Source organism: Curcuma longa, chromosome 9 (genome assembly GCF_044706935.1).
Source record: "Curcuma longa cultivar G26 ecotype Majalengka, Jawa Barat chromosome 9, ITB_CL_G26_1.1, whole genome shotgun sequence".
NCBI classification, from domain to species: domain Eukaryota; kingdom Viridiplantae; phylum Streptophyta; class Magnoliopsida; order Zingiberales; family Zingiberaceae; genus Curcuma; species Curcuma longa.
Window position 1 is genome coordinate 9,856,951 of NC_133869.1, and position 24,493 is coordinate 9,881,443.

The following is a 24,493-nucleotide window of genomic DNA, read 5'->3' on the forward strand; positions in this document are numbered from 1 at the left end:
AAACCTCATGTTTTGGTTCGGTTTGGTTCTTTTTTCAATTCAGGCTGGATATGTCTAATTTTTTACCCACCCCTACTTAGAGTAGATGTTGAAACTCCAATGTCATTTTTATCTAAAACACCTTTATTAGTAATCTCTCTTATTGTCATTGTCTCTCTTCTAGCATCATCCTCGTTCTCGTGAGTAATATTTTTCCAACTCCATGTCACAAAGATAAGTATTTTTCTTGCAACTCTTCACGATTTCTCACTTTTGTCTATAAAAACTTCAGAATCCTAGAGTATCCTTAATTTGAGCAAATAAAGGAAGAAGATATAAATTCAAGAAGATTTTCCCTCCTCTAAAGACGAATGTGCTTCCATTTTCATCATGTCTGGCAATCAACTCTTTTGAAGATCTAGATCATTGCATCATGAAAACCCTTGACCATTACAATAATATTCCATTGTTATGTCAGTTTATTTTTGCATTAGTTTTTATGTAACAAGTGGGCATAGATAATAACTATACTCCAACTTGAGAGAGTGCTAGCTCCCACATGAAGTATTTAATTATTGGGTATTTGGCCAAATCCTATGTGTGGTGTAATAGTTTTCTTTTAATAACAAAAACATAATTTTATTCTTCTAAACTTGTGAAATATCTTACCAATTTTGATCCAGTCGGCAATTCATGCGGTTTCACAGACATCCAGTCTCTTCTTTCAAAATTGAAATCATTCTGTGAAAAACAAACATCATTGGTAAATCATACAAAAAGTTTAACATAGCATTGTCGTACATCCATATTTATACAAATAGATATTCAAGTAGGCAAAAGATTCCACTACATAAAGAAAATGAAAGAGAAGAATCAACTTTTGTAATATTTACTTGAGAAGTTTTCTGTAGCCATTCCTAACCAAATTAATCCAAACAAGGCATTTTTAAATTGCATTCAATCTAAACTAGTTTTCGTCTAATTGCAAAAACAATCTCCTCTCTCCATGCAAAGAGCTTATTTCCATGACTCAGCGCAAGTCAATCAAACAAATGCTGGAACAAATTTGAGGTCACCAAGGTTTAGAGAATGGTTTAGAATGGGCAGCTGCACAAATCTAAATGTTACTCCAAACTAGAAACCAATGTATGTTGAAATTTTGCATAAGGTAAAAGAATCTTAATTGTGATCAATTAAATTATGAAAATTTTCTATCAATCACTGCATCCTCCCTGTGGTTCTTTTCGCATTATCTTCTCCTCCTTAGAACATATTATAGTGCAAAGAAGTTCTACTTGGTCGTTGAATAATGTAAATTGGACCATTTCAAACACAAAATAGAAGATTTTAAAAAAATATATCCAAGCATATATCCTTCATATCGTAAATATGGAACAAAACAATATTGTTTCCACATTTATCACTGAAGAACAGAAAAATGGTTCTCCATGAACCATAAATTCTTTCTAGTTCATCACAATTCAGTAAGTTCTAATGTTAGCAGAACCAACTAGTTGGTTGGTTGGGACTAACATAGTTTTATTATTATTATGCATAGTAAATCTGAAGGTTAGATTTCACTTTTTTGATTCCAATAGATTATAGTAAGCTACTGAGTGACTTCTAAATTTCTAATGTGACATATAAGCTGTGATACGATAATGGTACTCCTTTTATGTCCAAAAAAAGAAAATTGTTTCTCCATCAGCGCTACAAAAAGAAAATTACCAACACACATATAACATGTGCACATGCAAGGGAAGCCACATAAGAAAATCTATCTATTCTTGTAAGATGCATTCCTCCATCTTGGGATCGTACAATAAACCTGACTTTAAACTTCTAGTTGTGTGAAGTGCTAACTAGACGTATCCCAAAAAGCTACATTACCTTTTGCCCAGCTTACAAATAACTTGCTGCATCAATCAAACATTAAAATTGATGAATGTTCTTTAACTAAAAAATAAAAAATGCAGGATGTACAACATTTAACAAAAAGAGAAAAAAAATCAATTAAGAGTAAAATTGGCCCTGCACATGTAGCCAAGCAAAGATATATTTAGGACCTGTAACTAATATAGTTTAAGAAAGTAGAGGTTTCTCAAAGAAATCTTTGAGAATCTTTGAGATTTGAGGAATAAAACATGAAGTGACATGCCTACAATTATAGATAAACATGGGTAGGATAAATATCAGAACAAGTACATATTACAAAGATCAAAAAAGACAACTGAAGAAGACATGTTAATTTTTCACTTTTTACCTTCGGTTGTATGATATCATAGTTCTTGAAATTGCATTTCTTTCCAGCAGAATCAAGCTTTTCTTTCATTAAAATGCTGAAATCATTAGCACCGCAGCAGAAATCAACCACCTGGAGATAAGCATACACAGTCAAGAGGTAACTTGTTTTAGGAGGGGGATATTTCATTCTAAGCTGCAATAATAAATTAGGCCATCAGAACAGCAATACATATTAGTCTTCACAATTTTGTAGCTGTAGCTAGAAGGACAAGGATTATAGGGAAGATCATCTTCTCAGCAAACAAATTAAACTAAAGGCGCAAACAATATAATTTATACATAGCAGAAACTTCAACAGATAGTCATACAAGCAAAGGTGTACATATCACAGTCAAATTCAGTTTTATTTTAAAATTATTATCACTGTATCCTTAAAAATTAGGTCTCCATAAAGCCTACAAAATAAGAGCCTAGCTCAAGGGAAAGTTGTCCAGGAGGGGAGAAATGCCACAGGCCATGCTAGAATCAGGGATCCATGACAGCCTGGTTGATGCAGCCAGGTTGTCACTATATTCGTGATGTATTTCTTTCTAAGAAGATTTTACAGCCCACTCTACTGAAGAAGCATATGATGATAATTTCACTATGCATTAAAAAGTTTTCATTTAACTAATCTATAGAATAAGTGTGAGCACGATCAATGTCTATCTCCAATTCGAGGAGTGCTAGACTAGTTTATCATAACTTGCTGAACTATTTTACTCATAACTTAATTACTTGTTTCCTCTATGTATAGGCTCTATTCATAACAGTCCTATGTCAAGCTGCAACGACCGCAAGATAACTTTCCTCATGAAGAAGGGAACCCACATCAAATACATAGTCATATTAAAGTAGAGTAGTAAAATTATCCAAAGGTAATCATTTCAAGGTGGTTGATCTCTCCTTCTATGAGCATGTGATAACAACCTATACAAGGTGTCACTACATTGACAATTCTAGAGCAAAATTTAAGCCACCAACATATAAAAGTAGCAGAACTACTTCCCAAAATCTTGCTCAAGTCCATATGCTAACTTCAAGATTGATTACATCTTTCTGAATGAAATAAAGGTAAACAAAGAGTTATACAATACTGGCTTCATAACTACAACGACCAACAAGAAACTTACCATATCACCATCCTGAACATACCACTGCATTTTATCTACAATCTACATGGAAAGAGCAGGTTTATGAGGACAAAAGAAAGTACCGTTGACAGAATGAAGTACATAACATAGGAAGGAAACCCAGTAAAATTATACACTTAATAGCATATAAAAAAAATCAGAGATGCAGATATTTTGCATTGCAAAAGTAGGAAACTGATTATTGATCTGACTCACTAAAACTGCACACATACACAAACCAACAAGAATTAACTCCAATGCTATTAGTTTACATTAATAATCTCAGGTATTAGCTGTACTAAATTTACAATAGAATATCAAATCCAGATAACATTTTTCTTGTAATCACTTGCTCAAAGAACATGGAAATGTGATTTTCTCCAAGGAGGTGATAATCTCAGAATAATTAGTTATATGGTGTAAAAATTATAAGGCCCTATAAAAATTATACATAATAAAACATAGTAACAAAATACATTATTTGATTGCATACATACATAATACAATGTATAGAATTACATAATAGAAAATAATGTAGTTAAACAAATACTAGAAATATAATATAATTATAGAATGGGCTGATTTCATTTTGGCCACTTTGATTTCACTTATTTCTGAGTTTGAACCAGAAGTTTGTTTTATTATGGCCCCTTTGATTTCACCTATTTCCAAACCTAATAATTGCACCAAATATCTATCAAAAGCTTAGTCACATTTTTGATAATTTAATTATGGAAAAAATATAATGGAATTTATTTATATTTTGTCTTCTAAAAATGGTACATATGTGTAGCAATTTATTCATAATACTGTTACGCGTGATGGTTTGTTTACTTTTCAAAAACTCTAAAATATAAGTATACTTGGGCCTTGACATTTAAAAACAAATTATAGTAGGTAAAAAATCAATAAAACTTATTGAAATTCACATTTTTAAAAATGTTAACAATTTAAAGCGAGTCACATCTGAACACTACCATTTTTCTTAAACCTTATTATTATTATTATTATTATTATTTGAGATAGAGGTTGTTTTACTAAAATAACTACTGTCTTTATTGAATTTTGGCAAGTTAAGAGCAAATTAAAATAGTTTTATAAACGCTAAGTGTAAAATGGGAATAATAAAAGCAGATCTAACCTAAGAAAAACAAAATAATATATAGGGATTAAATGAATTAGCCCATTTATGAGAAAAAAAATACAAATTTAATAAAATACAAAGTTTGTATTCCCACTATGATGTTAGAATTAATATGGATAAAATAAAATCTGTATTATGAAATATATACACACACATACTTTTATGCTCTTTTACAGTAATTTAATAACGGGAAACAAAAAAATCCAATAACACCATCTCATCAATTGATGTAGTCATTTAACTGAATATTTACATATGTCAATTAGATAGAAATTCATAATCAAACCAAACATGCCAATTATCAAGTAGATGAAGGGAAGACTTGGTTAGCAATAATAAAATTAGATAAAATTCATTTAAATATAGACGAGGGTATAGTAGAGGATTGAGCCCAATGACGTAGAACTAACCATATAACCAATTCCACTTAGAGGGATAAAGGCTTTGGTTGCTGTTGATGTTCAATGACACTATATAACCTTTAAGATTGGTGGTTGTTGTTACTCAATGATAATACATAACCTTTAAGATGTATTTGCTTCACTAAAACATAATTTTTTCCTTTTGGCATCATGAAAATAAAAAAGTTTTTTAAAAATGATATTTATGAGTCTTATTTTTACTACTTAAAATAACGGTCTGGAGCACGAAACTCCTGCCAATGCGGGGTCATGAGGAAAGAGAATAAAAGATATTCTTACGCAAAGGTTGATCAATGTTTCTTGGAAATATAAAAAAAAAATCATTTATTTTTATTTGATTCATGTATTTCTTGAAAATTTATTAACATTTGTATATTCACAAAAAATCTAGTTTTCTGAAGATATGCATATATTTGAGAAAAAATGACCTAGCTTTATTCTTTTGATAGAGCTAGTAATGGTATCCATGCAGTAGAAATAAGCATTTAAAATAGATGTGGATATGAAGAGAAGAGTAATGCAAAGACTTTATTGTATCAGTTGTAATTAACTGCACCAAAGCACAACTATTGTAAATTACTTGCCTGTTTAAGCTTGTCTACATTAGTGAAATGACGACCAAAAGATGTATATCGCATTCCATGGAGAAAAGGTGCAAGATAAACTCTAAGCCTTTCCTGAAAGAAAGAGACCAAACGTCAATATCATCTTTATTAACTCAGTTCTCAATCTCTGCAGCTGAGGCTTAAATAATGCTCCTTTATACAATAGAATCAGACCCTCCCAGGATAGATAAAGTTTGACACAAATTTCGATGTATGGCAATGCCAGAGTACATAAACATTAGTGAGCAAAATTAATTACAGTAAAAATGGAAGAGAAAGCATTCTTAATGGGGGAAAATGAAAAGAACCAAGATTGTCATAATCAAAATCCCCAATAAGGATCAGCCAAGATGGATAGAAATCAGAAACAGAGGATCCTATTAATCAGGCAACTTAAGGCACTGTTATGTGGTTCGCTAGAATCTTAGGAAACTGCCAAAATCAACTCACATCCAGAGGAATTGATTGGAATCCAATGAAGCTGCAAGGGTCGACAAATTGGCTAAGATTTCTCTACAGAAAACAGTTCTAACCTGAGAAAGGGTACAGGAAAGTGAAAGGAGATGGAATGATATAATGATAAAATAAAATTAATGATAATAATAGTAATAGAAGAAAGAGAGAGAGAGAGAGAGAGAGAGAGAGAGAGAGAGAAAGCAGTAAAAAAATTAAATGTTTTAACTATTAAGTACTTGCGTACATTAGCACTGATCAAAATTAATTGTTTTAACTATTTAAGTACTTTTTACATTAGCACTAATGAAAATTAAATGTATTAAGTACTAAGTAAAATGAACATTGAATATGTGAAATGTATGTTTGAGAAAAGAAACAAAGATAAGATGATTGCAAATGCAAGTTTTCAAGGCAACAATTTTAGATATCTCACATTAATTATTCGATAAAGGCATCATTAATAGGGACAAAGAGTGAATAGTTAAAAATATAGCGTCTTTCAGAATCTTCATTCTTGGATGGTTGTGTACCCCTTAAGCTAAAAGGAAAATTTTATAAAGTTGTCATGCAACCTACAATAGTTTATGTATTAGACTCTTGAGTTACAGAAATTACATTTGAAATTTTTAATGAAGAATAAATGAAATTGCTTATATGGCTGTTGTTAGTTTGTTGAAAAAGGAAATATACCACTATTAACAACAATTACCAGAGAATAATTATTAATATCTTTGACAAATGATAAAACAAGAGAAGTATATTTGAGATGATACATGGACATATTCAAAAATGGCCCACAATATCTTTAGTTAAACGAGCTGAATCAGTCCAAAAGGAGGGAAGATCTAAGAAGTAGAAGAATACCAAAGAAAAGTCACCCTAAAGTACTAAAAATAATTTAATTGAATTGAATATTTCCAGTAGCAACGCAAGCTCAAAGGAGGGATAAAATCCATCATACATATAGCATACCTCAAATAGTTAGGACAAATACAGGCTTCGAGATGAAGTGATAGATCTTTCATGTGGTATCAATCATTTGATGGAGATATATATCACATTGAAAATACTGAATACAAAGCATATAATGTTAAGTTGAAGTAATTACCCTCCATTTGATCATCTGCTTTAGTATGTCAGGTTCACATACAGCTTTAGCATCCTCCACAGAACCTCCATTCTCCAACTTTTGTAATGCTGTTCGAATAGCCTACAAACAGAATCTTAACCACATTAAGTTGAAAATCAAGAATGGTAAAAGAATTACTTTGGCTCAGATATTTTTATGGTCAATTATGTACCTCAACAGAACCCTCAACCTTGCCTAGGGTAATGTTCTTATCAATATTGTGTCTTGAACCACAGCCATATGTATGAGTAGATGGCCTTGGATGTTTTCTAATTATATCTTCCAAGCTTAGAGAAGATGAAACCTGTTTGAATATCTCTGAAGCCCTTCACAATGGTATTCATATTAGAAAAATATCAGTCACTAGGTTGACAATAATTAGAGCTACATTTAGCAACAACAGATAGTATTAAATTATGTTATGTGGAATGAAGCAGATAGATACTTTGTAATTTATTATATGAAAAAAATGACCCAGGCAAAAAAAAAAATTCCTTCACCGCCAGAATTAGCTGTATAAAAAAAAGTCCAACTTGAACTAGTATCAAGGCATTATGAAGAGTTTTGAAGTAATTCTTTGGCCAAAAAGGAAAACAAGGCTTACCGTGCTTTTGCTTCATTATCTATACAAGGGAATGAACTTGGTCTTTTTGCAACTATGGAAGAAGGGGCTGGTGCTTTGCGCTTTGACTCTTCTACAGGAATCATTCTGTCAGCAACAGTTTTCTCATATTTGCCCCATTCATGCCGTGGACTGTCAATCGACATCTTCTCTTTCTTCTGAGAAACAAGCATCCTTGTGACTTTTTCCTTGGAGTGATTTCCTTCTGAACTAACCACTTTGACTGGCTTTAAAGTTACCCGGTTTTTTATCACCTCACTAGAAACGATACTTTTCTTTTTTGCCAATGCTTTAACTTTGCTTTTTTGCAAATCTAAACGTTTTTTAGTCTCTGGATTTTGAGGAAATATAATATGATTTCTAATTGGAGTTCCCAGTTCTTCATCGATATGGTGTTTTCTGGAGAGGAAAAAAAGGAAAAGAAACAATAAAATAACAGAACTTACAAAAATTATTGAACCAGGAAAAGAACACAAAAACAGACATACATGCAATATATCAAGATTCGATTAGGAAGAAGACCATCCCAAGCCCTTTGTTCGATATCCTCATTGTTTTCGAATGCTATCTTCCTACAATTTTCAATTAGTAAAGAAAATAAAATGCATTCTTTTATCTCCTTCATGATCCATCTCTATAGCATAAAACAAGGGCTTACCTTGGCAAGCACTTTCTGTGATAAGATTTTGGACATCTTCTGCACATTGCAAATTGCAAATCTTTAACCTCCTTGTTTTCTCCTTGTTTGCAAACGACACACTTGTGAACAGGGCATGTAAAGGACTCCCCAGCTATTATTTTTTTTCGAAACTCAGAGGCTTCACTTTCACTATGAGGAAAAACCCATTCTGCAACACACTTTGGGTGGTAAAAGTGACCGCATGTTGCAGAAACACAAGGATATACCTAGACATGCAATATTAAAAAAATAGCAAAGAATGAATTATTATGAGTACTAAGTGACATAAGAGAAAGCCATGCATTTGAGGCAAGTAGTAATATAATAGAATGTGAGATTGGCAATATCCAGAGAAACAAAATAAATGATGCACTTACAGCTAACTCTTCATGCCAGCATTTGCAACTCTCTTGATTAACACAAGACAGAAGGGACAGAATAGATATGAAGAAGACCAAACCAAGTCACAAAAAGATAAACAGATCAGAAGTTGAAATGAGTTGGTAAATACCACGTAGACTCAGTGAAAATAGGACGATCCATATGGAATTAGAGGTGTTCCCTAAAAGTTAAATTGAATAAGTAATGTAGGTTCAAGTAAAATATTCGATATTACAGCCTAAAAGCATTATGCATTACACCTACGGGTTGTGGCAGAGCCTTTTGTTTGAGACATGGTATATGCTACTCAACATAAGGAGGTAGGAGACAGAAACCAAGAGCAATCAAGTGGAGGTGAAAAAGGCCTTGAAGATGACGAGGATTGTTAGCTTAATAAATTTCATGACACTCATTTAAAATAGAGTAATGATTCTCTGCATGAAAACCCAGCAGGAATTTGTAGCAGGACAGACACAGGCATGGAAGTGGGGCCCACCTGCATGCAAGTGGGACCAAGCCGCCTGTGTCTGTCCTGCTACAAATTCCTGCTGGGTTTTCATGCAGAGAATCATTACTCTTTAAAATAAAAAGAGAAAATATGATATTATGAACACAAAGGATGAAGGATGAATTAAAGAGTTATAATAAGCATATGGAAGATGATGAAAATGCTAAATGTTGACAGCCATGACCTCTTTGAAGCTTATTGTCAATTGTTATACAGAAATTTGTATGCTATCTAGTATATTTTGGAACTTGGAAATACAATGTTTGATGATGATATAATGAATTGATGATTTAGAACTTAAGGTGATGTTTCGTTTAAGCCTTTGTCATGAACTTGTATGTTGCTTTGCTTATGAGGATAAAGTTTAAACCAGTTCTCCGTTCTAATATTCACATGTTTAAACATATTTTGGAGTTAGATGGTTGATGAAGATTTATTTCAAATTTGAGAAACAAGTGTCAATTTTTTCACTTTATTTGTGAGTAATAGTAGTGAAATTAAATTGCAGGATCTTATGATAGGAATCCATGGAATCCAAATTACATAGGGAAGAGAGTCTAGCTACATCTGTGGTAAATGAGTTAATTAACAATGGACGAACATTCTTATCTATATTAAGCAGCTTAGTTTAAACATATCAATTAGATTGTACATAAATATATATAATGAAATAGACACTTTGGGGTGGTAAACTGTGCACCAATTGTAATGTATTGGCATTCCATGTAATCATACAACTTTTTAAAATTAAGTTCCCCCAACCCACCAAAAAAGAACTAGCAAGATTTAATGGGTAAAAGATTTAGCATTCATAAATTGGTGGGGGCATTTAGCAATATTTAAATTCCAGAGACATTATGTGGGGAAAAAAACATCCAGCAATTTACTCACAATTGGGATCTTTGCATTTCACTAACTTCTCGCATCAATTAAATGTTCAAAGCATGCTAAGCTTAGTGTGTCATAAAATCCAACTAGTTAGCTAGGAAAAGTATAGATATTGCCCAAATCTCGTGTCATAAATTAAACAAGCTCTGCTGTTTTAGACCTCAATACAAATTGAAATACCTTGTTTGCATGCAATTGGAAGCTGCATAATAGGTATGGAACAAAGAAGTGGCAACAACGAGATCCCAATATACAGATCAACATCTCATTCCACTTATAGGGAATAGCAGTATCAGACTGGAACTAAAATTGTTCAAACATAGAAGTATAATGAAAAAAAACAAATTCTTTATAAGATACCATATTTCTTAAACAAGTAGGAAGCAGAGGCACATCACATGTATATTACCTCGGCACCATTTGTCTTGTCAGATGAGCCTAGTTTGCCACAGCAAAAGCATTGATGCTGCTTATATAAGCAGTTTTTGCATAGGAAGTTCTGAATCAACTGTAAAATTTTACAATAAAATTATAAGAAAACCATAGGAAAAAGATAGCAGTCCATTGACAGAATTCCTGAAAAGTCCTTTAACAGTACCTCAACATCTGCTTCTGTTGCAAAGCCAAGAGATCTACACAATGAATCTTTTCCAGCTGCCTTGTAGGCATGAAAGGAACGCAAACAAGGTCCATCACAACTGCATTATAGTTTAAATCATGCTCTCCAAAAACAAAATAAGATAGAGAAACCTAGAGATTTAAAACTTAGGAATGCATCATGTTGGACCAATCTTTAATTAAATCTACCCAAACCTGATAAATGGTCTACAACACTATTTTGCATGTGTGACTCATTGTGCAATTGCTTGCAAGAAAAAATAATCGGCATGTTAGTACCCCGAATGGTTGAGGGGAGATCATTGGAACCTTGAGTTGTTTGACCACGATTTTGATGTTGGATAAAAGGGTTTAAGTTAGGCTTTGTATTTTTCTAATGTGTATCTACGCGTTGAGGGACTTAGGAATACACAGGATCACTCAATAACTCATGGTTTGTTGAAGTACAAAGAAGGATGATATAGGACATCCAAGGGAATAAAGGACAAGGAAAGCCAGGATAGATGTACCTAGAGTAGAAGACGCTAACAAGTGAAAAGGATGGCATGGGAACCAACGGGCTCGATGCATCCGAGGGACGAGAAGTTTAGCGGAAGAATGCAACAGTGGAGTGAAAAGGAAGCACAGGAAGTCAGTAGGAGAGCTCGATGCATCCAAGGGACGAGAAGCCAAGTGGAAGGCTGCATAGCTAAGCTATTGAGAGATGAGTTGAGTGAACCTATAATTTGGTGAAGTGTAGAACTCAACTTAGGCGGACTCAACTTTACTAGACCTAAGTCAAACATCCGAGTGATTAAAAAGGTTATCTAATTGACCGGAACTTTAGTCGACCAATAATGTTTTTGGGTGATCGAAGCCTAACCCAATCTACTCCAAGCGAGGTGATCAATCGATCGAAAAAGGCTTTCAATCAATTGGAAAAGTGTCAATTCAATCAACCGTGTGATGCAGATCAGTGCGGTCAAAGATTTGAATTGATTGATCGATGATCAATCAACCAGAATGGGTGTCCAGTCGACTAGAAGTTGTCATAACAACAACTTCAGATAGACGAGATGCTTTTGTGGATGAAACTAACAGAACAAGTCAGACCCATGCGGTTGATCGAAAAGGGTTGTGATCGACCAAAACTACGCCACGTCAACTACAACGGATAACGAAGCATTTCATGAAGAGAGCTTATAGATAAGACCAAGAGGCTTGAGGCATTGCATGAATACACAAAATACAAGAATTGCATTCCACTTTCTTAAGCTTTTAGTGTCTTTAGTTTCTTGTATTATTCCAATTGTTGTAATAAGAGGTCTCCACTCCGACATTTTATTGAAAAGGAGGAAACTAATGGACTCTATGTGCATAGACTGTGGACTAGCAACTTAGAGTTTTGAACCACGTAAATCATTGTATCTCTTGGTATGTGTGTATGTGCTTATATTTGCTTATGTTTTACAAATGTGTGCTTGTCCTTGCAGAAAACACAATGAAAGAAAATAATTTTGATTTGCAAGTGCACTATTCACCCTCTTCCCATTTAGCAATCGTAACTTGGAGTATTCAATAACCTATTACAACATACACCCACAAAGCATGCAATATGAATTATGCTTTGGTGCCATATTGTGCGCAGAACTAAAGATTGGATAACAAGTCCAAACACCGGCATTAGGATCTCTCACTCAAAATCAATTCACCATCTAGTAGCATTTTTCTATCAAGTAAAAAATGATAATTATGTGCCACTTCATCAATGCAAAAAGCTTCAATTTTGTTTTCAAAAAAATGATCGGCATTAAGCATTCTTCTAGCTATCTCCCACTAGACCAAGCTATCACTCTTGGCTTAAAATTTCAATCAAGAAAAGTAACAAAACTTTCTAATAAAACATGGACTATCATGTATAAGCTTCTTGATAACGTTATGTACTTTGTCTCCTACCCTCCCTCCTCTCAATTTGCTCAACGTATTTTGTGTGGAATCAAACAATTGGATCCCCTATGGATCATCTCTTTTTTTTCATCTCATAATGTTAAAAAGAACCATCTCATCCAATAAGGTTCAATTTTTCAAACCATGTCGCAAATTCTATCTTTGGTTGAAACAATACCAATCTGGTATCTTGTTGACATTCCTATGTATAGTATCAAGGAGATGAAAGAAGGATATGGCAAATATATACTTTAAGTTCAGATTTTATGTTCCATCTAAAATGATACAAATTTGATATTATCCGATATAGACAAAAACTCCAAAGTTAAGCATGCTTGAGCGAGAGCAGTACTAAGATGGGTGACTCCCTGGGAAGCCCTCATGTTGCACCTATGAACCTAGCCAAAGACAGTCCCAATCCCGATTGAAAAAGGACGACAGTTGCACGTTAAATTGTTAGTCGGCATGGACTAGGCTAATATTCAATGAATAAATCCATCAAACTATTATGTTAATGCTAGGATGTTCCCCGTAGAGAACGTGTTACAAGGTCCGATTGTAACGTCTTAGCAAGAATCGCCACATCTCCATGAGAACTCAGGTGTAGTATTAAATATGCAAGAGTTCTCACACCAAAAGTTGGGTAAGAACAAAATATTATAGAAAATCTAATTGTCTAATATTTGAAACATGGAATCTAAGAACACTCACTGATAAAACAATAGAAGTAGTAGATACGATGATTAGAAAAATAATTAATATTTTGTATGTACAAAAGACACAATGGGAAGGAAAGAAGGCAAAGATGATAGAGAATTCGGATTTTCAATTATGATGTATAGGAATAAGTAAAACAAGAAATAAAATAAATATTATTGACGATAATTTGCTAAAGGATGAAGTAGTATAAGTAGTTAGAAAAAGAATAGGATTATAGCTTTCAAGATAATAGTGACGAAAGAAACTATTAATGTAATTAGCATATATGCACCTCAAATAAGATTAGATGAATACACCAAATCTATATTTTGGAACAACCTAGATAAGGTATTATCAAATATTACGCCAATCAAAATAATTTTAATAGGAGGAGATCTAAATGGGCATATAAGAGTGAAAATTAAAGAATATGATAGGGTACATGGGGTTATGGGTTTGGAATAAGAAATAAAAAAGGAAAAACTATATTGGATTTTGCGATAGCATATGACCTTATCCTAATATGTTTTTAAGAAGAAAAAAAAGAGCACTTGATCATGTTCAAAAGTGAGAATAATAAATCCCAAATTGACCTTCTTATAGTTAGGAAGAAGGATAAAAAAAAATTGTAAAGATTGCAAGGGCATTTATGGAGAAAACTTAACTACCAACATAGGTTAATAGTGTTGTATATACATCTCAAGCATAATATCAATAAAAGGAAAATATGCATGACTCCTAAAATTATGTGGTGGAAGTTAAAGGATAGAAAACACAACATATTAAGAAAGAGAGTAAGAGTACAAATATTAGGATAAATATATGGCATGGAATACAATATGGAATAAAATGGTATCAAAATTGAAAATAGTAGCTAAAAATGTACTAAGTGAGTCAAAGGGACATGCACTACCAAGTAAAGAATCTTGGTGGTAGAATGAGAAAATACAAGAGAAAGCGAAAAAAATGAAGAGCCTATAAGATATTATACACTAGTAAGAACGAGAAAAATTTTTAAAAAAATACAGTAGACAAGAAAGAGACCAAGAAAGTAGTGAATGAAACTTAAAAAAATTAAATATTTATATCAAAAAATTAGATTAAAAAAGGAAAGTCATTTACAGAGCTAAAACGAGAGAGAGAAAGATAAAAGATCTTATTCAAATAAGTGATATTAAAGATGAATGTCATAAGGTACTAATAAATGATAAAGAAACAAAAGAGCGATGAAAGAGGTATTTTCATCAATTTTTTAATGAAAATTTAGATAACCAACTTAAATTAAATAATTTAAGTAAGTCAAATGAGTATAAAAATTTAAATTTTTATCGTAGAATTTAAACTTCAGAAGTAGAACAAGCTTTAAATGCGATGCAAAATGGAAAAACAATTGGACCAGATGATGCTCCAATACAAGTATGTAAGTGCCTAGAAAAACAAGATATTAAATGGCTTACAAAGGTATTCAACTTGATATTAAAAATTAAAAAAAAAATACTTGATCAAGTGGAGGGTAAGTACTCTAATCCCTTTATATAAAAATACAGGAGATATACAAAATTATACAAACTATAAAGGTATTAAACTAATGAGTCATACATGAATCTTTGAAAAAATAGAAAAAGATCAACAAAGAAAACCACAGTAATCGAAAATCAATTTGGATGTATGCCTGAAAGATCGACACAAGAAGTATACATTTTCTCAAACAACTAATTGAAAAATATCAGAAACAGAAACAAGACTTACATATGGTATTCGTTGACTTAGAACTTATGATAGAGTTCCAAAGAAAATTATATAGAGAATTCTAAAAAAGAGAGATGTTACCATAGCGTATATTGAACTAATTAAGAATATGTATAAAAATATAATGACAAGAATAAAGACTTCAGGCAGAATAATCAAACTGTTCCCTATAAAGATAGAGTTACATCAAGGATCGACTCTAAATCCCAATCTTTTTACATTAATCATGGATGAACTCACTGAACACATTCAAAATATTGTACCACAATGCATATTATTTGCAGATAATATCATTTTGGTAGATGAGACATATAAAAGAGTAAAGGTCAAACTCAAATCTTAGCGGGAAACGCTAGAAGTGAAGATTTTAGGATTAGTAGAATAAAGACAAAATATAAAATTTAAGTTTAGTAATATTAGACGTAATGAGACAATTGTTAAGATAGGAGATGATGAGTTATCTGTAATTGAAAGTTTTAAGTATTTAAGATCATTTCTACAAAATGATGGAGGTATTGAAAGGAATGTCTTACATAGAATACAAACAGCATGGTTAAAATAGAGGAGAGCGTCGTGTTTTTTGTGATCGTAAAGTACCTCTAAGACTTAAAGGAAAATTTTACAAAACGGCAGTTAGACCTACATGTTATATGGAGCTGAATATTGGTCATAACTCGAGCACATGTGTGGCAAAAAATATGAAAAAAGATTGCACCTATTGAGGAAAAACTCAAAGAAACACATTTAATATAATACAGACATGTACGTAAACAACCAAAAGACGCTCCAATCACGCGATGTAAAATTATAACAAATGTATGCATCAAACGAGGAAGAGAAAAATCAAAAAAGACTTAATTAGCAATAATAAAAATAAAATGTATTTAAATATAAATGATTTATAATAAAGGATAGAACTCAATGGCATAAAAGGATTCATATAGCCGATCACATCTAGTGGGATAAGATTTAATTATTGTTGTTGTTGTATAGACACAAACTAAAAAAACCATCATTATCTCAATTCATCTTTACCTTTATTGTAGCATGTTAAGTGGTGTTGAGTATCAACATGATAAGATATTGATTGACGCAACAACACATGAGACAAAGTACCAAGTAGGATACGGTACAAGATTTCAAACACCAAACAATTCAATAAGTCTACATGACTATGTTTCAAGATATGGATTTATTAAATAAAAAAATATACTGTTCTTGATATAGAACAATAGCAATGAAAGAAAATGGAGTAAGAATACTATATTAAAACTAAAAATGGAGAGGATTAATTTCATATGATATAATGAGCAACTTGCAATAGGGATCAAGGGATCCGAATTATAGAAAAGTGACAAATAATTTGATACATTTTGAAATGTTCAAAATATTTATTTCTTTGTTATCATAACAACATTTAAATGAGCATTAATAAAAATTTTAAAGAAAAAAAGAACAAAACTGCATACCACAAAATTTTACCACCATTGTCACAAATTGCGCAGACTGAATCATATAAATCAGAGTCATCATCTTGTTCTTCATTCACAGCATCATCCCTGGGACCTTCATCCACCTCTCTTGGGCTTTCATCCTCATCATCATCAACAATAAACGATTGCTTCACATCAGAAGCATCTTGATCATCCTGAAAATTGCATTTTGACAATGAATTAATGTGATTTGAGATCACATGTCAAGTTCTGAAAATAATACAAGGAGAAATAGTTTATGCAAATATAACCATGATCAGCACCAACCTCGCTAAACCTTTTCCTCAGCTTGTCCATGAAGAACCCTTGAAACACCTGTTCAAATATAAGCATCAAGAGAACTCTAAATAATAACAAAAATCTCATTAACCCCTGTAGTTTATACTCTTTTTCAAAATGATCCTCTGAGTTTTACAATCACCAAGACACCTGAGTTTTCAAACTCTTGCCATTTCAAACACAAAAAAAGTGGCATGACACACGCAACATATCCGCTACATCACTATTCCATTAGATGAATTAACAACATTGGTGGAGGACAAATGACAAGAGTTTGAAAACTTCAGGATATTTTTAATGATTTTGATATTCCAGCAGATGTTTTGAAAAAGGGTAACTTAAGAGGACAAAATGAAAATATCCCTAAATAATAAGCTACTATTTAACAAAAAAATATTTGTGTAAACTAAATGATTTGAGGGAAAAAGTTCTTCTAATAATAAGATACTATTTAACAAAAAAATATTTGAGGGAAAAAACTCTTCAAAAAACACACATTGATAGCAAGTGCAAATGATGTAGCACACTCGCATACTAAATTGATGCACCAAAATTAATCTCTCAAAAATCACACAAAAGATTGAAAGAAATTGATGAAACAAAGGATAACTATCCCACAGCCAGAGAAATAACCTGGCACAAATAAGAAATCTCTGTAACATACCAAGGATATAAAGTGAAATATTATTAATCTATTGCATAGAATGACAAGTTTTACAGCCACTATATCAACCAAAATAAGAAAGAAATACTAATAATCTAGAAATAACTTATCCTAATTACACTCCTAGTAAAATAAAAGCCTCTAATACCAAATGAAAAAAATATCCAAAAACTAATACCAAATTAAAAGAACTCTTCCAAACTAAAAAGTACAGATTAGAACAATTACCCAAAATTCAATTATAATTCAAATTGATTCCTTGTTTACATCATCCCCCCCCCCCCCCCCCCCCAATGACAAGAACAGGATTCCAAAACGAAATATTGTCAACAACTAAATAGCCTAATAGCCCTTCTCAGCTTGTATGAAAGGAAGAACATCATGTGAGTCTTGTATTTGAAGTACCATAAAGTCTTTATTATATTATTCTTTGTACATCACTTATAGGAAGTAAGAATTGGTGCATTTTATTCTTTCCTCTAAGCTTTGATTTTGTTTCCTTCCATTTTAGTTGTCTCATACAATAAATTAGAAAACAACTTAAATTATCATTGGGCGAAGATGATGTCCAAATCTTCGTAGCATTCATAGGGCGCAAAAGTGATATCGATGACAATAAATCCGCAAAGGCACAACATGTGACAAAGCTAACAAACGAAGATGCCGGCTCAAAATTCAATAAGCAATTTGGCATATCCTTCAATTCAAAAACTAAAGTAGTTTCTAAAAAATTGACAAGTTAAATACATGAGCATTATAATTATTTTTTCACACAATATGACTTAATAAATTAGATATGAAGATAATGCATCTAAAATAAATGTTATAAGAAAATTTAAATTCATAAATGCAAGAACACGCCACTAAGTACTAAAATAGTTAATACAATTTTGTTCATAATAACAGCATTTCTCTCTCATATTAGCTCAAAAGACGTCTTAATGTGATGATAAGTGGTAGATACAAAAATAACTCATTAGGTCAACAAGCTTCCATGTCATGAATAATTTTAAAAGGAGACATATCAATGAAATTTTAATTGATTTACCAATAAATTGATATCTTCCATTCCTACATCTTATTATCCAAGTGCTGTTTTAGCTTCTTTGGGTAACATGACTAAGTTATGATTTTGAATATAAATTATAGTTAGTCTCTAGTCAATTATTTTCTAAAATGATCAAGTCAACAGGAGGATTTGGAGAAATTTCTAAGCTTGCATTAAAGCGTTTTACTAAAATCTCATCATCAAAGAGACCATCTAAGGTTTCATTATTAAAAGACTCATCTGAGGTGTCACCGATGAGTTTTTCTAAAATGTTATCCAAAGGTTTGCTTCACGTTGTTACGTTAAATCATAAATGGATTTTTTTATCGCTCATTTTTTAATTACAATTAAAAGTTGTTTAATTGTGAGTGAACTAAAGGCTTTGAATGTTGCCTTTAAATTTAGCTCTCTTAATGAAAATTGTTTTAGGTTTACAAATTTATTAGGTGATCATCTCTTAAATGAATGATGGATTATGCTCATGGAACAAATAATGGTGGTTTGAACACTTTAACAATCTTCTCTAGTGACAAGTAGAGAGAGGAGAGGAGGGAGAATAAAGAGTGGAGGAGAAGAGCCCTGAGGGAAGAACTTGAGAAGAATTAATTCACACTGGACATCACATCCTAGATACAACATTACATGTCTTATATAGGCATTAGCCAACAACAACCTACTTAAAAGAAATTGGCTACTAAATCTGAACAATACTTGCTTAATCATTACTAGCTTATAAACCTACATCAATTGTGTTTCCAAAACATCCAAGATGACCAAAGCAACCAGACTTAATCAACTTATGTTTCAGCTAAAACTAGCTATAAGCAAATTCAAGTCAACAACCATCACCTACACCAAATAACACTCCATTCTACCTAAGTCCAACTGCCTCCTTGACTCCCCTTGGTTTGAATTTCAGATATCTTCTCCAACCTGAATCCAAACTGGATACAAACCCTCCAGTGTTGAGGTTAAACTCCTTAAAGTCATAACAAACACAAAACTGAAGTAGACATGTAAGAAAAAGATCGTCAAGAACATAACAATTATTACTGAAAGAATGCCCAAGATACAACTACTCTAGTAATCTGGCTTTTGTGTGTTAAAATCTTCGTTTTCTTAACAAAAAAGGTATTTGAGGTAAGAACATAGTTAAACAACTATTTCAGTCAATTATGAAAAAAAGAACCTAATAAGAATACTTTTGATCTTGTTCGAGTAACATCCACAGTGGAAAAGAATCCATTTTAACAATTGTGAAAAATTTGCAATCAACACGATCTAGTTGTGATAGGATGTCATTTTCATATTCTAAATAGAAACAACTTTTTTATATTGAACTATGCGGTCGTACCTCTCCCATAGTTTTCATAAGATGAATGTCAAATTAGGGAACAAAAATTATGCAAAAGCCATGATGTGAAACCCAGTAGAAACATCCAGAATAACTAGCCGGTAGGATATGAAAACAACTGATTATAGACACAATAAATTGAGATGCATGTGCAGCTCAACTACAAGAGATACATATAAACAGAAGGTACAATTATGGGTGACCAATTAGATGAAGCTTTGATATATATATAAAATACAAGAAAATAAGTTGAGATGGTATGAAATATTTTTAGAGGCAACCAATAGATTTTATAATCAGACAAGTTGATGGATTAGAATGAAAGATGTGATTGATAGAGGGGTATAAATTGATAAAGGGAGACTAATGAAAACTCGAGATAACAAAATAAAAGATAATTTAATTGATTTAAGTAAAATAGGGATATAGTATTCCTAGAGCATGATGGAGAGATAAATATTGATATAGCCAACCCCAAATAGTTGGGATGGACCTACTATGAGGACAGGTAAAATCTGGTAGTTGTGATCCAATTAATCACTCTAAAGCCAAATGAAACATTACCAAGGAATGAGATACCAAATGGGCTAATAGTTCTGTCTAACAACATGTTCTTCAATAAAAAAATATCTTTGCAAAGTCTTCTTTCAAACATTAACCAAATAGGAGAACATACCATCGAAATATCACATAGTTAAATGGAGAAATGAAACCAAAACTGTTCTAAATTTTCCCTGTGTACCTCTTAATTGGATCTTATTGCTCAAAAAGTGAACCCACATAAATAACATAACATGAGATACTAGGAGATATGTTTGTCCTAATTATTTGGGGTTAACTATGTGTATTCTTTTGTCAATTAAGATTTGTTATATCACCGAAAATATCCAGATTATATACGTCATTTTTTATTACCTTTACTAAAGTTTATTTTGTCTCTCTCTACCTTTTACACCTTTCATTCTACAAACTTCAACTTTTTTAACTACAGAATTTATTAGCTGACATTGAATATGCTCTATCAATGGATCTATGATTACCCAATCCTGACCATCCATCTATATTAATCATTATCTTCTACAATAAAAAGGAACTACCATCAGAGACAGTGGATGCTCTCATTACAAAACCAATACATAGATAAAAGACAAATATATAATTTGTACCTGTGAATTTGCTAAAGTTTCATCCTTCTCACTAAAGAGTTTCAATAGAGGAACATGTTCCCTGACATCATTGTGAGAAGGTCTAGCCTCAAATGTGCTGCATAATATAAAAATCTCAGGAAAAATAAGAGAAAAACAACACAATTAACAACATTTAATTGAATTTAGACAAAAAATAAACTACCTGAAAACAGTGCGTAAATGTTCCCAAAGGCTCCTTTCTGAAGCTTGTGGGTTTTTCCTCAGAAAATGAATTAATTGCACAGTGATCATTATTGTCCTAATGGTGTCCTCATAATAACTGTTTCTAGGTTTCTCAAGACTTATCCACTTTTTGTCTTTGGAAAGGACCATAATCTTGGGTTCTACATCTTCAAATACCAGCTTCCAGCCAATAACTCGTTTGTAGACTTTCTGAAGGCCACCATCAGTTGTTCCGTGCAAGAAAACAGCATTGTCTGCAACATCCTGCTTCTGCCCGTTATCGAAATGGAGAGGTAAAACTGAGAACGAAATGGGTGACTCATCGTCATCTACAAAATGGTAATTTGCAACGGACTGCGGGACAACCTCCTCATCATCGGAGTCTTCAAGAGACGCCATTATCCACGGAAACTGTAACCCCTTGGAACACCATGAAAAAAAAAATCAACCAAAACATAAATAAAATACAGCTCTAAACGTGTGAATAAAAATCAATTGAAGAAGGAAAAAAAAACTCGTTTTCTACACTTACCCAAGTGTGCCCTAGAAAACTGAGAACCTGTTCCAAAATCCCTTCTTTAATTTACAAGAAAAGAGCAAGTACGATGAATATGTTAGTCGTCTTATACATTCCCGCACCGACAATCCTTTGTTCTAAGAATCACAGAAAAAAAAAATGGCTGAACCCTAAAACCGGCAAGAGAAAACGACTCAACCCAACTACGAATGGAGTAGGAAACTGAGATGTAAGAGGCAAAAAACATACTCAAGAGTAAAAAACAGCGAAAACCCTACGAGGAAGCGGATTAGGCGACGCAGCAATCGGCGGAAACCTCCACGAGGCGAGAACTGCTCCAGAAATCGGCCGCGAGCAAATTCATTTCTTTTATAATTCAAGAACACGATAAAATTGTTGTTCCTCGATGCCCTTGAACCGCTGTTTCAGAACCGAACCGTAAAGTTTTGGGTCGTCGGCCCATTAAAAGAACCGGCAGATCAGTGGTTCGGATTTAACATAAAAAACCAGTAGATCAACTCATCCAATTTTATATTAAATCATAAATTAACCCAATTAAACTAACTATAAATAAAAACCATATATAAAAAATAACTAATATTATTATTATTTTATACTAACAAGAAGCTTTACACTCATTTCTTCTATAAAAAAAAATGGAATCCGCCACTTCAATGGTCCCATACGATTGATCTCACGATCATCTGTGAGGAGATAAATTAAGAAATTACAGTTGATCACGATGGAGAAGGGTATTGCTTGGCTTCGCCGAGATTCAAACTCTTATTCTCTTTTGCAAGTCTGCTCCGTCGTAACCAACTCAGCTATATCCCGAGAACGAGAAGCTTTACACTCATGTCATCGCTCGTGGAGTGGGTTGTTGGAGTTATGTGTCAAAACTAGCAAGCATTGCTTGTATATTTCTTTCAAATATTTCGACACACCGATCGGTTCACTTTTTCACTTTGTGATTGTTGTAGGAATCCAGCATTGCGGGAAGAGTTGTAGGTTTAGGTGGATCAACTACCTCAGGCCTGATCTCAAAAGAGGCAAATTTTCGCGCCAAGAAGAGGACTTAGTCATAAGCCTACAACAAGTTCTCGAAAACAGGTAACCGCGCCAAATTGTCATCCAAATTTGAATCTTTTTTGACACACTGATTGAATATAATCATCGGTGCAGGTGGTCACAGATTGCAACTCAATTGCCTAGACGGACCGACAACGAGATCAAGAACTTATGGAACTCGAGCCTCAAGAAGAGACTCCGCGAGCGGGGGATCGAAACAAGCACCCAGAAACCCCGCACGAGGCCTCGAGAGAGCACGACACGAGCCGGGGCAGCCAGTCCTTGACCCTCTCCTGTTGATTGGCAGCCAGAACTGTTGGGACTTTGCGGATTTGCCGAAGAACGACGACAACAACTTGTCGATTCAGAATGAATACTTAGGCAGGTCAGGGTTTGGTGAATGCAGTAGCTTCTTGGATGGTTCACAAAACAACAGTGGCTGGAATGTTCTTGGTGATGAGGCCCTGGCTTGGGCCATTGACACTGAGGTGGAAGCACAGTTTGGTGCTTGGTATGAGAACAAACGCCAAATTAAAATTAAACAAGACATATATCCTTAATTATTAAAATCTTGAATAGGGTGAGTTTCGTAGTAGCCAACTATAGTTTTTCAATTTACTTCTTCATAAATGGTCATGGGACCAACTGTGTAAGGTTGCTGAGGTGGCGGATTCTACCTTTATTGAAGTTAACAGGATGAGTTTTCTTTTTTCTATGAAGTTAACCCTAAAAAAGCTTTTTCATCATATTTCCCATTCTGAAATATCTTACCACTATTGTTAGTTTTCACTTTGTGTGTTGAGTTACTTGTCAATTTTGCAAAAATGCATCCAATCGACTAATTACAACTAAGGATTCTAGTGATCAAGGGCGAAGCCACGTTTATAGTTACCCGGGCTATCGCTCGAGGATCCGACGACGTCCACAAAGAAAAAAAAACTTAGATTTAAGAATAGGAGCAAAGAAAATTTAAGAGATAGCCCGAAGTACCATCCGCATAGCTTGATCAGCCTGGGTAGATCACCTGGGATGCCTCCGTCATTGCTAGTGATAACACTCGGGTATTATATTTATCACAAGTCACCTCGATTGCACTCAACAAAGCTTCGACTCAATCTTCAAATCATCTGGTAGTCCATCCATTTGGTCACCCGACTCCGTCATTGCTAGTGATAACATTCGGGTACTATATTTTACACAAGTCGTCTTGATTGCAATCAACAAAGCTTCGACTCAGACTTCGAATCATCTAGTAGTCCATCCATTTAGCCATCCGACTACATTCTAGGTATGTTATACTCTTAAAAAGACATCAAAAAATTGCACTAAACAATCAAAGGAAGAGTAAAGTTTAAAATCTAATTTAACTGAAGAATTCTCATGAAAACTGCATGTTCACTAAAAAGCTGAAAAACACCATTAAAGTAAATTAAATTCTAATTTGCATTAGGAGGAAGATGGACGGCTCTGATCTTAACA

The 24,493-nt window shown here is 33.1% G+C and overlaps 1 protein-coding gene across 1 annotated transcript in view; it reads right to left on the minus strand.

Moving 5' to 3' along the window:
• The window catches only part of LOC141834526 (protein ENHANCED DOWNY MILDEW 2-like), a 32,148-nt gene that overhangs the window by 3,529 nt on the left and 4,126 nt on the right, over positions 1-24,493 (minus strand). Inside the window, 16 exon segments of the mRNA XM_074721848.1 lie at positions 649-720; positions 2,243-2,353; positions 3,396-3,437; positions 5,546-5,638; positions 7,131-7,232; positions 7,324-7,477; positions 7,756-8,172; positions 8,262-8,345; positions 8,432-8,679; positions 10,639-10,737; positions 10,828-10,927; positions 16,691-16,869; positions 16,982-17,029; positions 21,226-21,322; positions 21,410-21,849; positions 22,225-22,278. Of these exon segments, the coding sequence (XP_074577949.1) occupies positions 649-720; positions 2,243-2,353; positions 3,396-3,437; positions 5,546-5,638; positions 7,131-7,232; positions 7,324-7,477; positions 7,756-8,172; positions 8,262-8,345; positions 8,432-8,679; positions 10,639-10,737; positions 10,828-10,927; positions 16,691-16,869; positions 16,982-17,029; positions 21,226-21,322; positions 21,410-21,849; positions 22,225-22,278 (2,340 nt within the window).